This window comes from Aedes aegypti, chromosome 3, assembly GCF_002204515.2.
Source record: "Aedes aegypti strain LVP_AGWG chromosome 3, AaegL5.0 Primary Assembly, whole genome shotgun sequence".
NCBI classification, from domain to species: Eukaryota; Metazoa; Arthropoda; class Insecta; order Diptera; family Culicidae; genus Aedes; species Aedes aegypti.
In genome coordinates, this window is record NC_035109.1 from 198,566,480 (window position 1) to 198,594,429 (window position 27,950).

The following is a 27,950-nucleotide window of genomic DNA, read 5'->3' on the forward strand; positions in this document are numbered from 1 at the left end:
TAAGCGCTCGCACCGGCAATTTTCAGCAGACCAGAAATGCGCTTGATTTTACCATGTCTGTAGTTGGAATCAGATTGTTGTAAATTATTTCTGTCAAATGTACCAGTAATGCGGTGGGGTGTACCATAAACATAGTAAATTGGTCTGAATTTCCATGGTAGTTTTAAGAATGGGCGTAGTCAGCTAAAATAGTTATTTTTACAACAGAATTTTTTCCCGTGTAGCAAAATTATGCCGACACTTGAGGTGACGAACCATTCAAAGTTTGTTGAACACATACCTAAATGTAACATTCCTAACACTCTTATTCTTATGCCGACACTTACAGTGACGAACTATCCAAAGTTTGTTGAATACAGTGAACCTTTCGCAAGTCTACACTTGTAGTGTCAAACCATTCAAAGTTTTTTTTTATTACAAAAATAAAGGTAAAATTTTAGGTAAATTTTTTAATAATAATTCATGAATCAGAGTTTATGTCGACACTCACAGTGACGAACCATTCATAGTTTGTAGAAAAATCATATTTACGATTTAATGTGCAGTCTTACACATTTTATAGATTAGATATAGTAGCATGAAACGAGCTCACCAATTGATCCGTCATGACTGAGCAGCAACAATTCTCTTTCAGCTCCACTCGTATGCTCGGCAATATAAAAGCACTCAGGCGCGCGACCCGAGATCTTGCCCTCTTCGCTCGCCCCCGCAGGAGCAAGCGTCAAGGTCGAAAGATCGAACACTACTCAATAAACGTATAAATAAACAAATAAATAAAACTTAAAATGATTTACAAATATCCTTCTGGTTCTGCCTAACAAATGTTCTCAAATTATTAATGTTTTCTAATAAGTCCTTGGAGATAATTTAAAAATTGACTTAGATGAATTTTAGTGATACTAATAAAAAGTAGGGAAATTTTTATAGCCTCAAATTGTTTGAGATGAATAAATTTGTTCTGAAAATTTTATTGACAGGATCAACTGCCGATTTCTACGGAAAAACTGTAGAAACAATCTAAAAAACTACGCAAAAATGAATGCTTCAATAATATAAATAAGATTCCTTTAATTAACGTTTTTGGAGCCTCTAACAAATTCTATGCTTTTGCTCATTGCATTTCACTAAAACTTCAAACTAATTGTCTTATATATCAAGCACTATCTGCGGTTATTTTTATAAACATGCATTCAAATTTTGGATTTTCGTCTAAAAATTATCTTGATAATATCACCAGACGGTTCTTTCATACAAGGTATGTAAGCTTTTTACGAACAGTTTCACAAATTTCAAATTTTAGTAAAGCCGTGAGATTCAGCATGATACTCTTTCAAAACGAAATCTCTAGATTTTTTTTTTTCAATATATTTAACGTAAACTTGTTCCATTCAAAGACAAACAAAGTTTTTTGAGTTTACACTTTGACTAGGGGGCGCACAAAAGGAGGTTTGCCAAGGGCGCCATGAGGCAACGCTACGGCTCTGGCAACACATAGTAGAGTTTAAAGGTATTTGCTCACCTTAGTGATTTTAGTATTTTATTTTTTTGCAAAAAGTGAAGTGTTAAAGTTCAATTTGTAGTTTTAAAGATACTCTAATAATCCCTCCCCTAAATTTAATATAAAAAAGTGTAGTAATCAGATTCTATTTTTCTTATCTTATCTCAGCTGTTCAACTGATTGTTCATTTCTATCAATGGTTTTAGACCAAATAAATGAAAGAAATAATGCTATTATAAACTCGAAGATATGCAGAAGAATCATTCAGGTAGCAAATAAGCGTTAAAAATCATGTTTGATAATTTGTTTTCAAAGCTAGTTAAGCTGAGGAGCCAGCTCTGTTCCAGTCGGGACGTAACGTCAGGAAAAAGAAGAACAAGAAGAAGAATAAGTGTAACGGTAGCATTAAAATTCAACATATTGAGTGCTATCAAGGTGAAAACTCATTCTACTACTTAAAACCAAGATGGCGTCAAAATCCAAGATGGCCGCCAGATTTTTTCACTCAAAATAATACTCCTATTCTTCATCTGTCTCAAATAATACACCAACGATTGAAAACTTGTTTCTTTGTTGTACAAAAAAATGATGTTTGAATTGATTGCACTCGCCATATACGTCAAAATAGTAGAACATAATTTAGAAAATCGTTCATATCATAGGGTAAATACCATTGCTCACCTAGTTTTTGTAGCCTATCTTACGCAATTTTTCCTCAGCTTTCTGATGGTGATCTCAGAATTCAAAACTAGCGGTGCGCTAATGGTGAAAAAACTATTTTTGTAACAAAATTCAATATGGCGGCCAAATTCAAAATGGCCGCCAAAATTTTTTCGAGTTTAAATGAAAGCTATATCCATTCTCTATACGATGCCACTAAGTTTGCTATGTGTTCCAAGCGAAATATGAGACATATCCCGTGAAGAAATACCCAATATTTATCAAAAAATGGGCTTTTTCGCCCCCTGTTCAGCTAGCTGGCGTACGAGGGGTCCACCAATTTGAGAAAACAGAAAGGACCACCCTTAAGTTTTATCGAAAACTATCGATCAGTGACATAAAATTGGAATTCTAACGATGGGTGCCGATGGCGGCCTGGTTTCAGCGAGAATTGCTCCTGTGTTAATGATACGGATCTGTGGATCCGCATTATGCACTACCGCTGATTTCGAGGAAGTTTTCCCCATTTCTTGTTATTCACAAACTGGTGGCTCAATCAATGATGCACTTCACTTTTGTTTTTAGTTAACGTTGATGCACTTTCACTTTCGGTTTTAGTGAATGGCGTTTCAGGCCGTTTTATTCATTTCCTTAATTTCTTCGATTTCAGCAAATAGGATTTTTATTAACCAGAATCCACACGCGATACTGAATAGCACTAACTTGCAAAGTCCGATTATTTCAGCTTTTGACATGATGATTACTGCCGTGAATCACAAGTCAGTCCCATCTGCCTTTTCGTCAAAATTTAGTTGAATTTAGTTTTCAACATATCTTCCAATGCTCTTTCAGCTGCCCTAATGAGATAATAAGATTTATTTTGAAAAAGTAGGAAAAAACACCAAGTCAAATTGTCCCATAATGAAAAGTAACCGCATATCAGTCACACTACAAATTTTCGCATCGTGTAACACAAAAATGAATCATGTTTTGATTATCTTTATATTTTTCTTGGAAAGATATCGTAGTGAAAAGCAAATTGTGAAAGTTTCATTAAAATTTGAACATGTTTCAATCGTCTGGAATTTTTTGAATATTTGTATGGAAAACGAGTTTGGAAACTTCACACCCCTTTTTCTCAATGCCTACTTTTTACAGATGGGACTGACTTGCGATTTACGGCTACTGGACTACTGGAGACACTTGCAGCACCGATACCGATGTAAATCATCGACAACGATCACCAACCAGCGATCGTTGTCCATGCGAAAAAGGGACAGATATATTTCTTTGAAATTAACGACTGTACACTTGGTAACAGCACGGTTCAATGCATTAGTAAAACGACACTTTCGTTTGTCGTCATAAATGCTGACTGAAAATGTGCAGGCATTGAACTGAAACGCCGGGAATAATTGTCTTTCTCAGCATGATTCCACTAGTGTGGTCTGCTGGAAATATAGAATCGATAAGGAATGGAATGACATGTGGGCTGCACATGTCACACTGCGTACGGTTGCGATGATAATATTTCCAACTACCCATTGAAGGATCCATCCACCAAAGTTACGCCTTCTGGACACTGTGTAAGATTCTTGGCATAACTGGAGAGGCGCCTGTGGGTATCAATAAAATGCACCCTAGATATCCCGTTCTTCAAGAGTCACCCTAAGCTGTCAAGAGAAAACAGTAATGAATAAACACGAAGGAAGTGAAGACGCGTTGTAAACATTGGTAGAGAAATAAATCGTTTTATTAGTTAAATAGTCTGAATTCTTATTATTTTGAATTCTCTGCAGAGCTTTCTACCTGGTATTACAACAGCTAGTCCATATTGGTACAGCATATAACATGGCTGGCCTGAAAATTTGTTTGAATATCAAAAGCTTGTTCTCAAGACAACGTTTTGATTTTCTATTAATAAAGGGATAGAGACATTTTTAATATTTATTAGGGGGAAGTCCTCTATGGCCGGACAGTTTGAATTTTCCAAAAACGAATAATGATATTAAGATTTTAGTATTCCAGGATCATACCAAAACCCATTTTTGCAGTGTATACAAACTATGACGTTTTCATATCCAAACGTAAACAAACAGTAGCTGTTAAAAGTTTCACTCTGATAAAATCTACCAAAAAATGTGAAACGATAAAATTTTATACAAGTGTAGCTACAAATGTTTCTTATAATTTAAGCTGAATTGTCTCCGTACGTTGACTTCAGTAAGTTTTGCATCAACGACAATGCAAAATTTATTAGAAAATGTAGAATTTCAAAGAAAAGCAACCTTTTTTGTAAACCATTGCAAGTCCTCTATGACGGGACACTTCTTGTCCTCTATGACCGGACAGTGAAAATGTTAACCTAATAATTTATAATTCGCTTTTCCATAAATGTAGGGTACAAAAAAAACAAACAGTAACAAAAATAAAGCATAAACAACAAAACTTTCGGTCCTTGGAGGCCTTATAAAGTGCTGTAAACATGATGCTTTTAAGGCAAATGAGCGCACGAGAAGCAGCCACAAGATATGATGTACAGTCATCTCTCCATAGTTCGATAATGAAGGTACCATCGAGTTAGGGAGATATCGTGTTACAGAAAACTAAAACAGTGCAAATATGCGATTCAAGGGACCATCGAGGTAGCCATGAACACCAAATTTTACTATGGTTCTCTAACTAGATACATATTGAGATACGGAGATCGAGTAAGGGAGAGTTGACTGTACCTAAGAGCACACTTCAATCTTCGAGCTGACAAAGAAATTGTGAAGAACTATAAACGCGTTGAATTCTCGAAGACATTTTCATCTGTATACGAGCAACCGTTTATGCAACATAGAGGGCGACATATGACGAATCGATCTATGGCGCTGATCAAGAAGGAGTTTATGGAACTGACCTATGATCTCGCTAATATGCTTCATACGCTGTACATCATGCAAATATTGAACCCACAAGGTATGTGCTGACATAGGAAGCACTCCTTGGCCTTTCTGTGGGTTTGGTGTAAACTTTGATGGTGAAAATCATAGTGTCCGAGCATAGAGGACATAGTGTCCGGCCATAGAGGACACATTTCAGAGCACACCATTTTTGGTACATAATGTAATCCATCATAAAAATGAATTGTAAAGGTTTATTTTTGTTCTCATGTGAGTTTTTACTTAAAATAATGTGATTTATTTTTATACTGTACGAAAATTAACGGTAGAACTAATGTAGATTTTGAAATATTACCAAAAAACAAAAAGTGTCCGGGCATAGAGGACTTCCCCCTACATTTGGCTTGAATGCCCTCAATGTGATTTTTGAAAGTTAAATTCTTATCTAGCATGAGCCCTAGATTTTTAACTTCATCTGACCAATTTATTGGAACCCCTCTCATCGTGACAACATGTCTACTTGAAGGTTTCAAATAAAGAGCTTTTCGTTTATGTGGGAATATTATTAGTTGAGTTTTGGAAGCATTAGGAGAAATTCTCCATTTTTGCAATTATGAAGAAAAAATATCCTTATAACTTTTTTGCAATCGACTACAGATGACACGCAGACTTCGTTCTTTGGCGGAGAGGCCTGTGTCATCCGAAAACAAAGATTTTTGACATCCCTGAGGTAACTCAGGTAAGTCAGATGTGAAAATATAAAATTGATCCCAAAATGCTGCCTTGGGAAACACCAGCTCTTACAGGAAGTCTTTCAGATCTGGAGTTCTTATAATTAACCTGAAGCGTACGATTTGACAGATAACTTTGAATTATTCATACAATGTATGTTGGAAAATTAAAGTTTTTTTTTTTAATTTTACGATTAAACCTTCGTGCCAAACACTGTCGAATGCTTTTTCTATGTCTAGATGAGCAAGATCAGTAGAATAGCCTTCAGATTTGTTGGAACGGGTCGAATTTGTTACACGTAAAAGTTGATGAGTGGTCGAATGTCCATGGCGGAATCCGAACTGTTCATTGGCAAAAATTGAATTTCCGTTGATGTGGACCATCATTCTGTTCAAAATGATCTTTTTTAAAAAGTTTACTGATGGAGGAAAGCAAACTGATTGGACGATAGCTAGAAGCTTGTGCAGGATTTTTATTTGGTTTTAAAATTGGAACAACCTTAGAATTTTTCCATTTGTCAGGAAAATATGCTAATTTAAAACATTTGTTAAATATATCAACTAAAAATTTATTATTATTATTATTTATTATAGAGGTTTTAACTGGTGTCATTCGCCTCTGGTAAAAAAGAAAGAAACAGCTTAACAGATTACTTAAATTCTATCTAGTAATCGAGTTTTCTTCAAGAACTCGATCAATTTCTCCTCGTTTGCTTCGTTGTTGCTGAGAATAGTGCTGATATCCGCGTCCAATTTGGCTTCTAGCCTTTCTGTATCATATTTGCGATGATGTGCAACACGGTAACCTCCTCCCCACAGACCTCGCAAACGTTGTTGTCCCGTGAGAAGATTGCGCGATGAGAGATGTTGGTGTGCCCTATACGCAATCGAGTGATTGCCCTTCGTTCTTTGCTTGATTTCCTGTCCCGCCAAGGAACCGTTGTGTTCTTTATCCTCCGCAGAAAACTATCGTTTGAATTTCGCCACTCGCCTTCCCAGCTGTATCTGATATATTTTTTTACTATTTTCTTCGCTTCCATCGCAGGGATAGGTATATTAGGTTCATTATCTGCGCGCCCGATTGCCGCAAGTTGATCCGCTTTCTCGTTTCCGACAATTCTCACATGCGCAGGAACCCAACATAGTGTAGCGCTTTTATCTTTGGCTAGCATTTCAGCTAGCTGTATCCAGGGATGATTTGACGTGACGTTATCTACGGCCATTAAGCAACTAGCTGAGTCGGAGAATATCACAGTACGATCATTTTCTTGAGCGAGTTTGCTACGACAATAGCGTAGGCTTCTGCCGAAAAAATAGAACATCCATCGGGGAGTCTGCCGTGGAAATCATCAGTGTCTGTTGAAATGCCAAATCCGACCTGTTCGTCCACCACCGAACTGTCCGTGTAGATTTTGGTATAGTCCTTGTACTACGCCGATGATATTGTGCTTCTTTCCATCGGTAAACTACCAGCTACAGTGAGGAAGAAACTTCAGCGAGCGGTCCAAGCAGTTGATGCATGGTCAAAACGGACGGGTTTTGATATATCAGCAGAAAAGTCAAAGGTAATCCACATCTGTAAGCGCCGTAAACATCGTGCTGTTCCTAGCATTAAAATTCGTGACCAACCTCTGGAGGAAGTTAAGTCTGCTAAGGTTCTTGGAGTTGTGGTTGACAACAGGTTGTCATTCAAACAGCACGCTGGTGAGCTTCGGCAGAAAGTTGCATCAATTCAACGATTGTTTTCAATAATTGGAGGCCGATGGACCAGCGGGCCACGAAGCACTCTTTTAACCCTCTCTTTCCCATGGTAGCACAGGTGATCCACCAATTTTCAACGAACGCGGGCTAAACCGAATTGGTACGAGTAGCTCAATAATAATTGGAATAAATTTATACGCTCATTTGTCTCATCAAACATTGAAATAAGTGACCGAAGGGTCAAACTATTGAAAAACAACCAACTAACTATTGAAAAACAATCAAAAATTTTTATTGTGGTTTTGAATAATATAGCTTATTTGGAACAACTTTTGTTCAAGCACTTGTTTTAGAAACGCCATTTTGATAGTTAAATTGTCGAACAAAGCTGTGGGAAAGAAAGGGTTAAGAATCCATAGAAGTCTAACAATTCCAAAACTAACGCATGGGATTGTCTTCGTCAGCAGAGGAGGAGAACAAATGTTAAACATTCTTGAACCAGCTTATAGCAGCGCAATCCGAAGTATATCCGGGGCCTTTCGCTCGAGTCATATTACGTCTATGATGGCAGAATGCGGAGAGTTGCCGTTCCGACTCGTGTGGTATCAAGTTCTTGCAATCAGGGCTATACAGTGGCTGGCGCAAGAGGGGAACGACCAGGCACCAATGGTCGTAAGAGCATCAGAACACTTTCATGAACTGACGGGTTTGTTCATCCCACCCATAGCAAAAAAACACCGTCTAGGATGCAGGTCATGGTTCGATCGAGGAGCTACCGTTGATTGGAGCATTAAAACAAAGCTGAGGGCACACGAACAACCTCTAATTGCAATGAAAGTGTTTTCAGAAATCACCTCTGGTCCAATCGTTTGTCCGCTTCGAGCCGTGTAATGAGTCTGCGGTTTACCATACGTTCCATCAGTTTACCCACGCAGCTCAGCAGTGATATTGGTCTGTAACTATTTACATCTTTATGATTTTTTCCCGGTTTGGGAAGCGGAATTACTAATCCCGTCTTCCACTGATCTGGTACTGTTTCAGCTCTCCAAATGCGATTGATAATATCAAGAAGAATACATTTTATCGCGTAGGGCAGGTGCCGCAGCATTGGGTATCCGATAGCGTCTATTCCGACTGATTTTCCATTTCCTTTGTCGAGGGCCCATAACAGTTCTTGGACTTGGAATTCACTGTTGATGTTATCAGCTTCCCCGCCACTGATGTCGATTGGAATGTTTTCTGCGGCTAGCTTCCTTCTCCTAAAGGCCAGATTGTAATTTTCTGTGGCAGAATATTTATAGAAATGATCTGCAAAAACTTCAGCCAAAGTCGTCAACGACGGAGTTCATTGTTTTTAGTGGTGTTTGTCGAAGATTTCGTTGACCCCGGAGTGAATTAACTTTTCGCCAAAGTGAGGCAACCGGCTCTTCTGGGTTGAAGCTAGAGAGAAAATTTTCCCACGACTGTTCTTTGGCCCTTCGAACAGTTTATAGAGCTAGTGAGACGAATGGGGAAATGGTCACTCCCACCGGTGTCCCGATGTACGCACCATTGTAAGCTGGGGGCCAGTTGGTTGGGGTGATCGTTAGATCGATTGCTGATGTATTTCCGGGTGCACTATCCAGCCTTGTATGGTCACCGTTGTTTAAAATCGATAGATGATGGGATGCCAAAAGCTCTTCTATTTTTACTCCTTTACGATCTGTTATAGAGCTCCCCCAGACGACGCTGTGTGCATTAAAGTCCCCCATAAGAATGAAGGGATGAGGTAATTCATGAAGTAATGCGCTAAGTTGTTCTTGAATCTCATCGGCCGTCATTTGTGGTGACAGGTACAGTGACACAAATGTTGCGGCTATAGGATGTGTCATGGTTAATGCAACAACGGGCAGCGATGTTCGGAGGTCCAGAAACGAAAACATCGTATCCTGGCGAACAGCTAGACACACAGAGTTTCTGTGCCGTGATAGTGGGTCGGCTCGAAATCTCCAATTCTTTAGCAGATTTTGTGCGCGGATGTCGGATCCCACGAACAACGTTTCTTGGAGGGCAATAATGAGAGGTTGATGCCTTGCTACTTCTATGGTCAAATCGTTGTAGTTGTGCCAGAGTCCCCTGATGTTCCACTGTAGGGCAACAGTGGTCGCTTTCGATGCTTGATCGTTGGAAGGTGTGCTGAAACATGAAGATCCATCAGGGAGAGAATATTCGTTTGGTGAGTTATACTTGCCTCGAGGAGCAAGCTGGAAGCCTCCTTCTCCTGCTCTGTGCTTCAGTCTGGGACGGTGATGAGATACAGGATGCGAGACTGAGCCGGGAGGTTTATCAGAGGCTTCCAGAGTGCTTGTTGCTTGACGTCCCATTGTTGAAGAATCCAGCGAAGAGTTGCTGATATCGTGCCTACTGTTGCTTTTACTATTTGCCATTGTAAACGTACTGTATCATCAGCTCCGAAAGGGCGAGAAACTGATCCTCTTTGGACTTACACCTTTTCAAACGGAAGAGTAAATCTCGAGCCAACCCCATAAATTCCGAGATCGTGAATAGTGCTGAAGATACTTCGGACGAACGTTGTGTATTTGATGTTTCTGCGCCGTCTCGAACAACTTGCGAGTAGAGACGCCTTCCTTCGCTTGCATGTGGGTTCATTGGTGGTTGAACAGTCGGAGGTGTAGTGCTCTCAGCACGTTGACGATGTTCCCTATCCTGGTGATTGGTTGGTGCTGTTTGATTAGCGGTATTACGTTTTGCCTTCGTCCTAGCTAGCTGCTGAAGATAGGCTTTCCTTGAGCTGCACCACTTGTAGCTGGCTGTATGGTTTCCTCCACAATTTGCTCATTTGATTTGTTCTCGCATTGCAGCATTCTGTTCAGCTGAGTTTCCCAACACTGATTTACAGTCGGCAGTTAGGTGTTGCTGGCTACATTTAACACACACAGGTTTCAGGTAACAGAATTTTGAACCATGCTCATAACGTTGGCAACGGTAACATTGCACGGTGTTTCCTGTTTTTTTTGGCGAATTTTCTCCACCGTACAACAGAATTGCACACATACCTTATATTTTGTAGATCTTGGAGCTTTACTGTTCCATTAGCGAAATATAGAAGGTATGGGACAACATCCTCATTTGACGTGCTCATAGTTTTGACCTCAGATGGTTTAACCCCAACTAAGTCAAGCTCTGCCATCAGTTCGTCCGATTCCATCAGATGTAGCCCGGAAAGCACAACTTTCAGAGGAGCTTCACTGCTAATTTGATGAGTAAAGAATTCCAATGAATTTGTTTTCATCAATTCAGCGATTCTTTTGTGGGTCTCAACCTGTTTTGTGATAACTAACACACCTCCTTTCATGCCCTTCATGTGATAGTAATCATCAGGAATGTTTTCTTGCTTCAGTAAACTACGTATCTGCCTAGCATCTTGCCGTAGCACTGTTATAGGCGGACAGTGAATTTTCTTATTCGAGAAGGATTTATTATTCTCGCAGTTTGCAGTATTTGCATTGTCGTCCCCATCGACAGGTGCGTGTGTTAACATTTCGAAACGATTACTTGTTGCTACATTTGCAACCGACGTGTGGCTCCCATTGTTCGAGTTGGAAAGACCTGCCACCGTCTCCTCCTCCATATCCTTTTGTTTGGTATCTCGCTTGCTTCTTTTTGGCTTCTGGCCTCCACTTATGGAGCTTTCGCTATCGGATGAGATTTCATCCCGAGCTGATTTGTTATAAGCCCGCCGGATTAGAATCTGCGACGCGCTCGACCCCGAGGCACTTTGGTCGACGTTATCGACCTCCAGCCTTTAACCTGCTTCGGTATTCGGTTTGATCGTAACAAAGATGAACTTTAAGGTACACTCAGAAATAAAAATAGTCACAGAATTACTAAAGTTTATGCATTAATGACTATATTCTATCTGCCTCTCTTTCATTCTGCTGTGCATTTTCACACTAACTGTCATTTCGACTGGATTGAAGCTTAGCGATGCTTCAACCCAGGTGAATTGACAAATAGGAATAAAATTCCCTGCAGGATGAAAGAGAGGCAGATAGAAAATAGTCATAAATTACTGAAATTTAGTCATTCTGAGACTACCCGTGTTTCTGAGTGTGAAGGAAACAACTTCTTTTCAGTTTGGTGGTTATTTATTGAATGTCAGTCATTTTACATATTCAGTCATGTCTTCCTAAGTCACTGCCTACCTTGATGATATTAATTATATTATTCTTTATTACAACATTTCGGCCATCCTGATTAACCGATGTCCTCATCGGCTGTTTCATTTGTTGAATTTAGATCTACTAGATTATTAGGAGATAACCATAGTTTCATATTCCCTGGTGAACATACAGATTGAAAGGGAAGGCTAGATGCTTGAAAACCTTCTATATCCGTAACTACATAACGATCATTTGGTAAAACTTTTTGGATAACATAAGGACCTTTGAATTTTTCTGACAATTTTGATGGTGAAACTGTTTTAAGGACAATAAAATCACCTACCTTATATTCAGTTACTTTTTTGCGTTTTCTATCAGTTGCCGATTTACTATACATTTGATTTTTTTGAATGATCTCCATTGCCTTATTTCTTTCAGATTGTAAATCTATTCTTCTATAATTATTATTGTAATTCTTTACAAATGCTTCCAAGTTATTATCAACAAAATTCAAATTTCTTTGAAGTGATCCAAATAATAAAACACTTGGATAATTTTCGATAGACCTATTATATGTATTGTTAAAAATATACTCCATTCTATTTAACAGATGATTCCATTTCAGACCAGTATCAATAATTAATTTCGATAGCATAGGTGTAAGTGTTCTATTTACACGTTCTGCTTGTCCATTTGCTTCTGGAGTGTACGCTGCAGTTTTTACATGTTCAATGCAATTACTTTCTACGAATGTTTTAAACTTTGATGATGAAAAACAAGATCCTCTATCAGTAATAATTCTAGCTGGTTTGCTGTAATAATTCATGTAATTTGATAGATTTCTAATAACTTCGTCTGTGTTTGTCGTTTTTGTAGGATAGAATTTAACATATTTAGTAAATGCATCAACAACAACTGAAATGTACTTAAACCCTCCACTAGATTGTAGTTGGATCGGGCCATAATGATCTAAATGAATTGTATTAAATGGTTCATTACCTTTATTAATAGTTTTTAAAAATCCTTCTTTCTTACCTTCCTTTGGACTATAAAAAATACAACTTAAACAATTTGAAATATATTTCTTAACAATCTTCCTCATATGTGAAAACCAATAATGCTTTTTTATTTCGAAGATTGTTTTATCTATACCAATATGTCCATTTTTATCATGACAAATTCTAATAATATTATCAATCATTAATTTGGGTATTACTAATAACATTTTATCATCAACCTTTCTGAAAAGAACACCATTTCTCAATTCGAAATTTGGAAAAGTGCTGTTTTCAAGATGCTGTTTTATATTTTTCAATTTATCATCTTGCTCTTGAGCCAAAATAACATTCCTTTCAATATCTTCTGTATCTAATAAATTAATATCAATATTTTGTAATATTTCTTTATTTTTTGTCATATTTTGTCTACTTAAGGCATCGACATGTTTCATCCGCGCTTCATCTCTATATTCCAAAGTGTAGTCATAATTTTCAAGAAACAAAGCCCACCTACTAATTTTTGGATTAATTTCTTTCTTTATCAAAGTTTGTGCTAATACATTGCAATCAGTAAGTATTTTGAAATTCATCCCAGATAAATAAACATGGAAACGTTTTATTGCATAAACTACCGCAAGAGTTTCTAACTCAAAACTATGTAATTTCGACTCAAAATTGTCTGTATTTTTACTAAAATAGCTAACGGGATGAAAATTATTATCTTCTTGTTTTTGCATCAATATTGCTCCAAATCCATATGAACTTGCATCACAGTGCAGTTGAGTTTCAGCATTTGGATTAAAAATACTTAGTATAGGTGCAGATCTTAATCTTTCCTTTAATGTTTGAAAAGCGTCAAGTTGTTCATCACCAAAATTAAATACTGTATCCTTTTTTAATAAATTATATAACGGTCTAGCAACAGTAGCAAAGTTTTTTATAAATTTTCTAAAATAACTCGTTAATCCTAAAAATCTTTGAATATCTTTAACATTTTTTGGAACGGGAAAATTAGACACAGCCTCAATATGCGATTTATTTGGGCGTCTACCAAATTTATTAATCGTATAGCCTAAGTAATCAATTTCTTCAAATAAAAATCTGCATTTCTCCAAATTCAACTCTAAAAGATTTTTACTTAAAATTTCGAAAACTGATTGCAATATTTCCAAATGTTCTTCAAAAGTATCAGAAAATATAATAATATCATCAATATAAACACAAAGTTTTCCTTCTTCAATCAATTTTTTGAAAATTATGTTTATGAACCTCTGAAAAACTGCAGGAGCATTACAAAGACCAAAAGGTACGCGTAAATATTCATACTGACCAGATGGAGTAACAAATGACGTAAATTTAGTGCACTCAGGAGCAATTTTGATTTGATGAAATCCAGATTTTAAATCCAGCACCGAAAATATTCGTTTGTTTCTTAATTTATCCAAAATATCTTCAATTAATGGTAAAGGATAATTATCTCTATGAGTGTCTTTGTTTAATTTACGATAATCAACGCACATTCTTATATCACCGTCTTTCTTTGGTATTAAAACTATAGGGCTAGCAAATGGAGAATCACTCTCTTTAATAACGTTTTCGTGCAAAAGTTCTTTAATTTTTTTATCTACTTTACTTTTTTCGGCATGTGACAATCTTCTAGGCTTAAAATGAAACTGAGTACCAGTTTTCAAATTAATTTTCATATCATATTTAGTTTCAGCCTGCTTAGGCTTCTCGGAAAATAAATAGTGTCTTTTTAATATATCCAAAAACTTTACAAACTGATCGTTACTTACATTTCCAACATTTGCTAAAATTTTTGATTCATCGACCGCATTAATAGGTTTCATTTCGTCAAGCTGTTCAGCATTCAGTTTCTCAATGATTGGAGTTCTGGAAATACTTATATGGTTTCTCTCAATAATTGTTCGAACCCCAGGTTTCATTATTAAATCACGTCCAATAATTGCATCATACGACGACATGGTTGAATCAGGAACGACCAAAAAGCTTACCTTAAAAAGAATATTTTGAATATAAACATTAGTATTAAATTTTCCTAAAATGGTTAGTCGTGTTCCTCCGATACCCTTATAGATTTTAGTTTTATCGTGATCATCAATTTTTTCATGTTTTGTATGTTTAAGATGTATCAGAGAAACAGGACTTCCTGTATCTAATAAAGCTTTTAAAGGTTGGTCAGTATTACTAATTTGCAAATTTACAAGTCCGTTATATTGTTCGTCTAACTCAGTCGATTTGTCAGGTATTGTATCAACAGCTCCAATCCGCTTTGGACTATGGTGTACTTGCTCCTTCCATGGATTTTTCCGACAAATTTGACGACATCTCGCAGCAATATGTCCTGGTTGACGACAATTATAACAAATGATGGAAGATGATGAGTTGGTCCTCTGATGAATTTTGATGAACGCAAAGGCATTTTTGATATCTGCAACTCTTGAAAAATTTCTTATTCTTGCCTGATTTCTTAACTGTAGATCAGGAATTCCCTCAATAAGGTACTCAATTAACGACGATTCGTGGAGCTGTAACGGTAACGCCAAAATCTGTTTTTCACTGCAATATTCACCAAAGGATTCTCCAAAACGCCATTTTCTTGATTCCAACTGTTTGTGTAATTCAATTGAACTTGTCTTCACCGAAAAAATGTCTTCCATTTTCTTGAACCATTCCTGGAGATCCATTTTCATTAAATCCGTCTGTGACATGGACCAAATTTGCGCATTCCCTTTCAAATGTTTCAAAACGATAAGCTTCATAATGTCATCATTGATCTTGAAAATATGTTTGATTTGTTGTGCCAACTTCGCAAAATGTTCAAAATTTTCATAACTGTTTCCCGAAAAGTCTGGTAAAAGGCCAAATATTTCATTTAAATTGAACATCCGAATAGATTTTTCTTCCGTAGGTTTTTGAGCCATTCTTGCATTTTCAGCTTGAATACATTCTCCTGAACTTTCATTCACGTTTGTTTGAAGCGAAATGCGATTGTTGTCCAAAACACCAACGAGTGATCCTTGAGATCCAGAATTATTTGCTTCGGCTGAATTATGTAGATTCGAAAAAGGAAGTTGTCTTCCGAAATTTTCCGATTCGTAGATATCCAAAGACTCCTGGCTTCTAGAGAACATCTTGGGTGCAAGGCGATATTTTCAGGCGATATCCCACTTCTGAATTGAAGGAAACAACTTCTTTTCAGTTTGGTGGTTATTTATTGAATGTCAGTCATTTTACATATTCAGTCATGTCTTCCTAAGTCACTGCCTACCTTGATGATATTAATTATATTATTCTTTATTACAACAGAGTGTATATAATCGACGATATCTAGAGCGCGGAGAAAAACGTTCGAACGCTACGCGGTATCGATCACGACTGATCAACTAAAAATGATAAGCTACTTTCTGGAAGTTTCTTGATCAGGATGTAGAAAATTCCATCATCGCCAGGAGCTTTCATATTTTGAATTTTTTAATAATAATTCTCACTTCTTCCAAATCAGTCTCCCAGGCATGTTCGAAAACGTTCTCTTGATTGAGAATATTTTCGAAGCCCTGGACTAGTGTCCTAAATTAAAATTGTGCGCGCTTTCAAACTGCATAGCAAGTTTTTGAGCTTTTTCGCAATTGGTTAGTAATAATTTGTTTTCCTCTTTCAATGCCGGTATTGGCTTCTGAGGTTTTTTCAAAATTTTAGATAATTTCCAAAAGGGCTTAGAGCCAGGGTCCAATTGAGAAATCTTACTTTAAACATTGTTGTTTCTTAATTGTGTAAAACGTTTGTGACAGGTTCTATCATTCCAATGGAGAAGGACTTTCTTTCCTAGTAGTATCCAAACTATGGTGAGCTAAAAAGCTATCACCAGTAAGGACTACAGTGAAGAGTCTTCAAGTGATTGGTTATGATTCCTTATATTTCTGAGTTTCAGTTGGGTTTATATATGGTTCACGATTCTTTACAATTCATTGCTTAATGTAATTAACCTATTAGTCAGAGTGAGACAACTGGAGTACATATGCCCGAAAAGTGCATCTTCACTAGGTCGGCAATTTCGGTGCCCCGGCGGTCCTACCCAGTTGTGCAATATGACACCTATCGGTTCGGGACTGCATTGGCATGGATCGAACCGTCGAACGCGAGAAGAGAGAGAGGGTGTAAATTATTGACTTCTAACGCCGTGGCGCAACCGGCACATTTGGTTGCGCTTGGCTATGCGTAATCTGACCTGCGGGTTTTGGTTCTAGTGGAATGACTTGTTGTGTTTACATGAAGGTTTTTGACTTGTACTTATTTATGGGTTGAAGATGTAGGGATGCACATCACACGTTTCTTGATTTCTTTCTGCAAATCCTGCCATATAATATTCATAGCAGGATCGATTGAAATTGCCTTCTCCTCACGGCGGATCAAAAGTTTAAGATTATCGTCTATAATCACGGATTCAAATCTTCACATTTTGGAATTGCAATGCTCCTGGCTTCAACAATGGAATTTGTTAAAGTTTCAAGAGCATTGTCAATATCAAGTTTTGTTTGTAAGGAAATGTTAACATCAAGATTAGAGTCAATATACGTTTCATATATATTCCAGTCGGCTCGAAAATAATTGAAAGTGGAGCTGATAGGATTGAGAATCGCTTCATGGGATACTTGAAATGTAACAGCCCAAGTAACATTTTTAGTTTTTTCATTTACTACAAGCTGTTGTTACCACCATATCGTTAAAACTCATTTTAGAACTTATTAGTCTTAATAACCTTAATAAACCTTTGATAAAACTCCGTTAAGCCCGAAAAGGCCCACACTACAGGAGGTTGTTAAGACTATACCTTAAAACCGTTTCTAAACTGCTTAGTTTTGTATCGTATGAATACATCTACCCTTGTAGTATGCTATAAAACATTCATAAGAGCTATTGTGTAGCCTTATTGAGCTCAACTAGCGGTATTAAATCTTTAACGATATCCTTACACACGGAATAAAACCAATGTTAAGAGCTTATGATTGAACAAACATCAATCAATAATTTGTTTATAATCCATAACCTTTTTTTGATTTCGAAACCATCATGATGTCTGCCATGATAATCATTTAAAATAATCATTTTTTGTGTGGCAGAAAATTTCGTTACGATCGCGTGAAATTCCTGCCAATAAAAATTTACTGGTGGAATGACATAAAATTTTTCGATTTACAGCAACGCGCCACAATAACGACATCATTATTGGCTATCCAATATTTTACTCCATTCCATTTTCAGAATGATTTCATGCTCATCTCAATCATAAATTGAAATTTCCCACGCAAATTGTAATTATCAATCCGAAACGGCGACAATAAAAATGGATTCCATCCAGTTAAATCTTGCTGGTCTTGTCTGGGATGGTTTAAGATCAATTGGTGATTATTCCGAACAAAATAATCATTCATAAACGCTTTTGATCTTAAGAACCCGTGCGCAAAACCCTCACTGGCTAAAATATTCCTAAACCAGAATATTTGTTCTGCACTTAGACAAATTGGTTTTTTGGGAGCCTTGACTTAAACTTAATGCACTCAGGAAAGCTAGTGCTGTCAAAAAGGTAAACAAATCGGAAGTTTCAATTTTTTGATGCAATTCTTTTTATTTAAATTTGTGCCGTTATGTATCTAACTGTTCTATTGGAATAATTGTAATAATAAAGCTCGTCGTGCTTGTTCAGTTGTACTGATGCAGAAAACGGTAAGTGATAAGTGTCTGAAAAATGAAAGCTTTTTTCGTGTAGCTCAGCTGTTGTGTGCAGCATAGTTGTCCCACTAGAACGGGAAGTTCAGGCAAGTATGGGAAAAGTATGCGATAGTCTGTTAATTCTTCGAGAGGAATATTTGTCATTTCTATGTTTGCGTTCTGATTAATTCGTGATTCACTACATGGTTATCATTATCAACATAATGATATTGATAACCACACGCAGACTGCATTCCAATAACATGCATCAGACAGTTGTGATTAAAGAAGGTTTTAGCATGACTTAGCATAGTCTTAGAAGTTTTACTTATGCCTTGACAAGACAAGCAAGATGAGGTTTTAAATATAGGTTTTAATAGCCACTACACAGCTCCTTCAAAATACAATTTATTATTAACAAATGTGGCCAGCAAATAAGTTTTAACGGGAGCTCTTGTAGATATCTACAAAGCATTTAAAAGTGGGTTTTACCGAAAAGAACGTTTGGCACTTTGCAATGCTTTATTAAATCTGTTAGGAATGAATACATCTCTAATAAAACCTCCATAAATAACATCTAAGATCAAAAAGCACTGAAATTGTTACTTGGGAGGGACATGATCAGAATCAAAATCACATGAGTAACTATTTGGCTACAAAGATGACTAGAGTCAGTTAAGACCAAGTCAATCGTAGATGGATTTCTAGAAGAGGAAAAACACGTACACGCAGAAAAATGAATTTCAAAATCAATAATATTCTGTATTGAAATCAACGAAAAAAATTATCATTTCCCGGCTAATTATAAATATTTGTTTGAATTCAACAACAAAACTTTGTTGTTTTAAAAAAATATTTTTTTGTTTCTAGTATCAGTCGTGAACGCAAATCAAAAAAAATTTTTTTTTGTATTAATAATAAATGTATTTGATAATACAAAACCTTATGTTGAACCGAAAAATATCTGTGTTGCTTTTGAAATTTATATTTTTTGAATGATTTTTTTAAAAACAAAACATCTTTTTTTTTTGTTTTTAAATATATAATTTTTGATCCTTTTTTTTTAGGTTGCTCTATATACTTGTTATTTTCTATTTTATTTAAAATAATTACAAATAAAAATACAATTTTCTCTATTTTATTTACATTTGGTTTACAAATAATGATTCAATAACCTTATCCGTTACATTAAAATTACTAAATCTGTAATATAATTTATCATTTACGCTATATATGTTGATGGTGTGTGTTTCGTAACAACCAATGAGATCAATTTGGGTACTTGTGTTTTATAAACCTCATAAGATTGCAAATTCTCGTCAAATCTACGACACATGATGCTACTACAGACTAGTATTAAATTGTTGCTTTTGTCTTTCAGTAAAAATATTAATGATTTCGTCCGTTCAGCAAGAAATGGCGGCAGCATCAACTCTTCTATTTCCTTCCGTTCCAGGATTTGCAGAGTTTTGAGAGTGTACTGATTTTCTAGAGAAAAAAATCGAACGATGGGTCAAACTTCGTATACTAGACAAACGAAACAATTTCTTACCCAGAAAACGATTGATGATTTCCTCAGAAAGTCCGAAACTCAGCAATAAATCTACCAGCACGTCACTATCTTCCTCAACGTCCAAAACGAGTACTTCTTTTGTTGAATCCATTTTGAGTTTTGTTTATAATCATAGAAATGGCGTCTGACAAGCTGTGCGTACTAACTAGCGTAAAAAACACACGCACTCTCATATAATCAATATGTATGTGTGTCAATATTAGGGTTTTTTGAAATCAAAAAACATGTTTTTTTGAAATCAAAACAGATTATGTCAACAATCAATAATATTTTTTTTTTTTTTTGAATCTAAGCAAATTGTGTTCCTATCAGTTTGGTGTAAAAATAACAATTAAATTTATTGAGACAACAAAATCTAATATTTGCAATCAACAAAAAAAATTGTAATTTTTAAAAAATATTTCAAAAATTTTTATTTTTGAAACAAAAAGGTGTCTTTTCTCTGCGTGTAGGGTATTTAATTGAGAAATATCCTGAAGAGCACTCATCAAATAAAATTCTGCCGTTGGAATTACTTTGAGAATTATTCCATGACCGATGTTTGGCATTAAAGTCACCAATGATAAAAATGTTTGACTTATTGCGAGTCAATTTTCGCAAGTCAGTTTGGAGCCAATTAACTTGCTGTCCAGAGCATTGAAAAGGCAAATAGGCAGCTATGAAAGTATATTTACCAAGCTGTGTTTCAACAGAAACACCTAAAGTTTCAAAAACTTTAGTTTCAAATGACGAAAACAGTTGATGTTTTATACGCCTACACACTAAGCTCATACGGTGAATTTCACCGTAATCTCAACAGCTGAACAGTTCGGTGAAATAAAACACCATAATTCCGTCGAAATTTTACGGATTCCGGTGATTTTTCACCGAATACTGTAAAAATTGACCGTACTCCGTTAATTTATTTCACCGAACTGTTCAGCTGTTGAGATTTTACAGGAATCCGTAAAATAATTTAAGTGTGTATGAATGATGATTGCAACTCTCCCACATGCCCCATCAAATCGATCATTACGATACACAAAAAAGTTCTCTTTTGGATCTCTTTGAGTTTAGATCCAGGTTTCAAATACGTTTCAGTAATAACTGCTATATGCACGTTATTAGCTGTAAGAAAATTGAACAGCTCGTCCTCTTTACCATTCAGAGAACGAGCATTCCAATTAAAAATATTTAAATTATTATATGGATCCATTGGGAAAACGTAATGCAATAACAATTTGATTTGTAAATTTTACACCTACTTGGACAGCTTCAGGCATTTTTTTTTTCCTGTTCGGAACATAAACCACTGCGACCAATATTTGATCTATTGTAGTATATCCCGTGTCCTTTGTATTGTCGTGTTACTTTGTCACTATCGAGAAGTGATAAAGTATTCGTTTTTTTTTTTACAGTTGTCATTCCTAATTTGATCACAGGAAAAGATTCTAATTGAAAGGTTTCGCTTTTTAAACCCTTCGAAGGGTGTGGTGGGTACACTCTCCGCAGGCGTGCCCCTTTATCAGTCAAAATCGGATCCCTTGAAAAAGTCGGGAAGTGACACCGATATTGTCCATGCATCAGAATCCTAGTCCTTACTTCTTCAAACTAGAGAACAATAAATAAAAGATTAGAAAACAACTTGTTGATTTCGACTCATTTTTATCCTTGTCTCAAGGTCATTCTCGGCTACTGGAACACCGAGACTTGTCACTTTTAACAAGGTTTAAAATGTAACAAGGACTAATAATGTTCCTTTGATTACTATAGCATCCTGTTCTCTTCGTTTGAAGCAGTCAGGACTAGGGTTCATTGGTAGATCTTTACCCCATAACGCACCACGAAAAGGTGATCTACCCGCGTTATGGGTACAGCTTCAGTTATAGTGGTGGCTTTGAACATTGCATCAATCATTAGATTCAATTGTTCAGTTAGAAAATTAAAATCAGAGGCAGACATATCACTTGAAGTGGGTACATTACCTGATGAATTTACATTAGAATTTTCGGTAGACGAAGAAGCGGAGTAGATATTACCTGTGGCGGTAGGGTTTTTTCCATTTAATTTGAAACAAGTAGAATGGGTACTTATAGTACGAATAGGGGAGGAGTTCAAATTACCTGGTACGATGTCAGCAAAGGATTTTCCGTGGGTAGATACATTCGAAGTTAAAAGATTCGAACGGCTACCCGACGGATTAAAATTAGTTTGTGAATGAGCAAGATTATGATCTTCCTTATGGGTAACTGAAAACTGTGTTAACTGAAAAATGAGTATTGTTCGATACTCTGCCAGGCAAATTCCGGAAACGACCGTTATCGTTACGGATATTATATGCCTGGCACGAGCCTCAACGACTCTCTTGCGCGAAGGGCAAGACCAAAAATTGTACTTATGATTGCCCTTGCAATTGGCGCATGTGAACTTATCGGTATCTTCCTTCACTAGACAGACGTCATTGGCGTGAGAAGAACCTCCGCAAATCATGCATTTAGCATCCATGCGACAATTTTTTGTTCCATGACCCCACTTTTGGCACCGACGGCACTGAGTGGGGTTCTGGTAATTTCCTCCAGGTTTCTGGCAATGTTCCCACGTCACACGGACATCGAACATAAGTTTAGCTTTTTCTAAAGCTTTAAGGTGTAAGTTCATTGAGCACGTAAACATAATGTTGCCACCCGCTAAAGCACCCTCTCGAACCACCCAACAAGGCGGAGCACAATGTTATGTGCGTCGGCCAAAAATAAATCATCATGTTCCATGTATACCTCCACCCACAGAATTATATAGGCAGTATTACTTGCACATGTTTCATCTAATGGTATTATTGTCGATATGAATTCATCAACAATTTCATGAAAGCTCAAAATCACAATTTATTTCATTTGGTAGTGAAAACATGTTTTTAGACCAAAATTATAAGCATTTTTCACACCATGCGTGTGTTGTTTACTATTTTTGGCAGTTTTCTCCTCTCTTCTCTCGCTTCTCACGGACGGAGAAAGTTGCCATCAGTATGCATTTGAATTCTACAGTCAATTGTACTGTATAATATCTAATATTCATTTTTGCTGTTAAATTGCGTCGTACATTGTTTTTCTCATGCATAAAAATGTTTTGTAACACTTGTGACATTGTACACCTTTTGAGTGTTATGAAATTTTAAAATACGTTTTTGAAGCAAGTGTATGAATATCCAAACAATTTTAATTCCAAACATAAAAACTGACATCAATTCCAATCAGTGAGAGCTGCGCATTCGATTCATAAACAATGTTGGCTCAGTGAATTCGCGTTCCGGTGTGGTTTTTAGAGCACAAATCGACTAACTTATGTGATTTATTGCTCCACGAGCACGGTACGAGAAAATTTTAAGTGTTTCATGTATTGCATCAGGTTTTTGAATTGCTACGGCGAGTAGAAATACCATTAAAAGTGAGTTTAAGAACGGGCACCGAAAAGCCAGCATACAATATCTCGGTGCGTGAAGAGGAAGTGATTCGGTAGTGCGTGATATTTTACAACACAAATCACAACAATAACTACGTGATTGTATTAAAAAACTGGTAGTTTGTGAAAAACACATTATGGAATACTATCAGTTAAGGAACCACCGCTCTATAATAAGGTTAGTAACTTCAAATAATCATTTTTTGTGATCGCTCTCCAAAACGTTTTGAGAAGCGTGGGAGGAGGGAGCAGAAAGCGAAGGGGGAAGTAAGGTGCCATATTAGAGGACATTTTGGTACTCAAGGGGATATGTCCTTAATATTATTTAGTTCTTTTTTTGTTAAATTGAAATAAATAATATTCTTGTGAAAGCCCATTCCGAACAATGCCAGATTGGGTTCTCTTTTTCATAATAATTGCTTGGACTGGGGAAAATCCAAGTAAATCATTTATTCCATTTTTGATCTCTTCAGGTGACTTATAGTCACTTGTGAGACCTTTCAAGACGACTTTGAACTAACGTTCAGTTTTGCCGTCATAAGTAAAAAAATTGTGCTTCTTCTCTTCAAGATGTTTGAGAAGAAGTTCACGATCTTTAAGAGTTTGTGGCAAAACGCGACAGTCTCCTTTCTTTGCGATTTGGAAGGAAACCTTGATTCCCCTAATGGAGTTCAAGATCTCCTGCCTAAATCCCCCAAATTCGAAACAACTGACTGCGATAGGCGGCACTCTTTGCTTCCTCACTTGAATAAAAGAGCCTGGGCTAGAAGCTGCTTCGATTTGGTGTTCGGAAAATTTGTCTAGAGCATCGAACTGATTGCTCATTTCGATACAATTATCAACATTATTCATTTCAACCTTGGAAGAAAGTTAGCATTCCGGAGAAACGTCCTTTCTTGCATTCTTGCCACGTTTAGTGACAGTTTTAATTCCCTCTTTTTTGGAAGGAAGTTGTGAATTCAGACATTCACCCTTCCTTTTGTTTTTTGTTGCAACCATGTTTAGTGAATAATCGAAAGAAGACGTGACCTCCTAAAAGGTTTTTTTTTTCCCAAGACGGTGTCCAAGAAGGATTACCACCGCTAGCTTTCGCCAACAGGTCCAACGAAAAATCGAAGGCACGAGTCCAAACAAGGATCGTAAAGGGATCAATAGTAGAAAAAATAGTACTGAAAAGTACTGTTTTAGTAGCACTGAAAAGTACCGTTTTTAATTTTAGCACTGAAAAGCACTGTTTTTGTAGCACTGAAAAGTACTGTTTTATTGCTTTAGGTAGTTTTTAGGAAAACTTCCAAGAGCAGAGAGAATTCGTGTACGCACAGCACGAAGGTACGATGCGCACTGCATTCAGAAGCGGCTACTTACACACTGGCATTTGTAGTTCAAAGCATTTAGTAGAGAAGGTCGGGTCTCGGGTTTTTAAACCCGAAACCCGACCAGAACCCGAACCCGACGGGTTGTTATTGCAGCCAAGTAACAACCTGAAAGCTTCCATATGCTTCAGAAACGATGAATTTATCATCTTTTCAAACTCGGGTTCTATTCGGGTTTTTCTTGGAAATCTTTTCCGGGTTTCGGGACGGGTTCGGGTTTGAAAAGCGAACATTTTTCGTGTTCGGTTCGGGTCCGGGTTTGCTTTTCAATTTTTGTCTCGGGTTCGGGTCGGGTCCGGGTTTGAAGTAATAAAATGAGTCGGGTTCGGGTTTGATAAATTTGAAACCCGACTATCTCTAGCATTTAGCCGCATCGAGTCAAGGAGTGTGGGTTCGATTCCCGCTTCAGTCCGGAACACTTTTCGTGAGGAATGTATTTCGACTGTGCCACTGGACGTTGCATGATATTCCGTTGTCTAGTGTAGTGCTTCCTTCAAAGGGCAAATTGTCCACTGGAAGCATTAACGTGTCGGTGTTTTTTTTTTAATTTGTCAGATGTGGCTTATGCAGATTAATCTGTGTTGGTGACACTTTTTCTTATCTCATGATGATCTATTAATCCTCAAATTTCAATTAATAGTTCCTTGATTTTATCACTGCTCGTCTGAATATCGTTTCATTATATCACTCTTGATTTGAGCACGGTTTTCCGTTCGATTTAAATACGTCACAATAATTGTATGAAGTTCATACATTGAAAACATTGTTACATTGAAAAACAACCCTATACAATTATCATATATCTATGTGAACCAACTCCTACGAGCTTTTCATTTCATTTGCTCTATTTCTGCAACATAAATCTCATTTTTTTATGAAATTATATAGGTATATATATATATATATATATATATATATATATATACCTATATAATTTCATAAAAAAATGAGATTTATATATATATATATATATATAATTTCATAAAAAAATGAGATTTATGTTGCAGAAATAGAGCAAATGAAATGAAAAGCTCGTAGGAGTTGGTTCACATAGATATATGATAATATATATATATATATATATATATATATATATATATATATATATATATATATATATATATATATATATATATATATATATATATATATATATATATATATATATATATATATATATATATATTATCATATACCTATATATATATACTATATATATATATATATATATATATATATATATATATATATATATATATATATATATATATATATATATATATATTATCATATACCTATATATATATACCTATATATATATATATATATATATATATATATATATATATATATATGCTATTTTTTATTGCAGACAAGACGACGGAAACATGGTTTGCCGAAAAAACCGAGGGATCAAATACGCAACGTCCACGATTGACACGGAGGAAGAACCGCTGTTCAACTCTATAATGTTGTTTTTTGTAGCTCATGATCTACTTGGCAGGTATGTAAAGGTACTTTCTTGATCATAAGTTTAGGCACATTGAAGAAGATACGGTGCGATTATGAATAAAAAATAGTAAAGTTGAGTTTACTACATTCTCGGTGGTAAATGCTACATGTGGAAAACGAGTGGAGCATGTTTGTGTCATTTTACTTCACTATACTTTTCGAACATACTACCGTAAAGTACCCATATTTCGCGGGCGCTCCTAATTTCGCTCATTGACATTTTAAACATACACTCATAAAAATAATGAAAATTACTCTGGACGTAATTCAGGTTATGACTGAATGACACATGATGTAAGTGATGGAACAACACAAAAACGTGTCCTTGAAGATGTATTGAACAAAAAATGTAATTTTACATGTTAAAGGACACGAAAATGATGGAACTGTGATCGACATTTCCCAAATCAGACACTAACGTATTAGAAATTGGACACAAATTTACGTCATTCGGCTCGCTTCTTTTATGTGCATCCCAAAAGACGTAAATCACATTATTTTTTGGTACTGTGTAGCACTAGCGCATCTACTGGATCACGTGTACCAAAAGTGGCTCAAAAAATAATTCTATCATTCTTGTTTATATTTTTCTAATATAGTAGAGGTTGAAATCTTTCTGTTGAAGACACATTCCAGCGTAACGCGACACTACGAGGAACCGACTTTCATTATCAAATGAGGCCTGTTCTCGGAAATATGCTTTGTAACGATGTGATTAAACAGATTTTAAATTTTGCATATTAAATGTTGTTAAAAGCAGTTGCATTTCGTAACGATGGTGTCGCTGAAATGCACTTTTTTAAATGTCACTCTATAATCGCCTATATCTGATCTGCTGTAATTTTTAGAACCCGGGTTTGTTCTAGGCAATCTTTCTATGTATTGACTAAAACCAGAGTGTGACTTCAAACTGGAAGGAAATATTGAATAATTGTAGAATTTCATTGGTTTAATTTTATGAGCGTCGCGTTACGTTTATCTTCCTACAGGGTTTTGCAAATGGTGGCGCGTTACGCAAAAAGTATTTTCTATTTTTATTGACAAAATCGGTAATGTTGCTTTCAGGTTCGGAGAAAAATTTATATCTACAGTATGGCCCATAAAAAAATGCGAAAATTGTTTGAACTTGAATAATGCATCCACAAGCGTTATTTTCATTGTTTTTGCTAGTGAATGTAATTTCTAATTATTGTAGTATATTCTGACATTACTTCGTTATCTAGGACAATTTTTGTAATTTTTTTCTTACTGTCCCAAATAATGTAATAAAGCAAATAAGTTCAAAGGTTTTGTCCGCCCAAAGCTAGAAACAGCGTCTGATTGTCGTATACTCTGTTGATAAACTTTCCACCTTCAAAAATCACACTTTATTGTTGTAAATTTTATTTTGTTCGGTATCAGAGGATGGAGGAGTTCTTAGAGAACGTGTTTTTCATGGTCACAATAAAATATTTTGCCAGGGTCATAGTTTTGAGGGCATTTGCGTCTTATAGGTTTGATTTGCCTTTATTTTTTTAAAGTTGAGTGAAAAATACAATACAGAGGCCTATAACAGATTTTTGAGGATGAAATTTGTGCCTTCGGTTAGAGACAACTTATATCAATACTAGCTCATAGGTTTTGAGCAAAACAGAGCCGCTTATCACACTTATATGAAGGTTCAATCAAAGCTCTCCAAAATGAGTCGT

The 27,950-nt window shown here is 36.1% G+C and overlaps 1 protein-coding gene across 7 annotated transcripts in view; it reads left to right on the forward strand.

The window, feature by feature from the left end:
- The window catches only part of LOC5574561 (calcineurin-binding protein cabin-1), a 254,046-nt gene that overhangs the window by 153,926 nt on the left and 72,170 nt on the right, over nt 1–27,950 (forward strand). For 6 of the 7 annotated variants that reach the window (XM_021853550.1, XM_021853552.1, XM_021853554.1 and 3 more), the window contains one exon: nt 26,123–26,254. The exons of the other annotated variant lie outside the window; for it this stretch is intronic. In XM_021853550.1, coding sequence (XP_021709242.1) covers nt 26,123–26,254 — 132 coding nt within the window. The remainder of the gene's footprint in view (nt 1–26,122; nt 26,255–27,950) is intronic. 7 annotated transcript variants of the gene reach the window in all.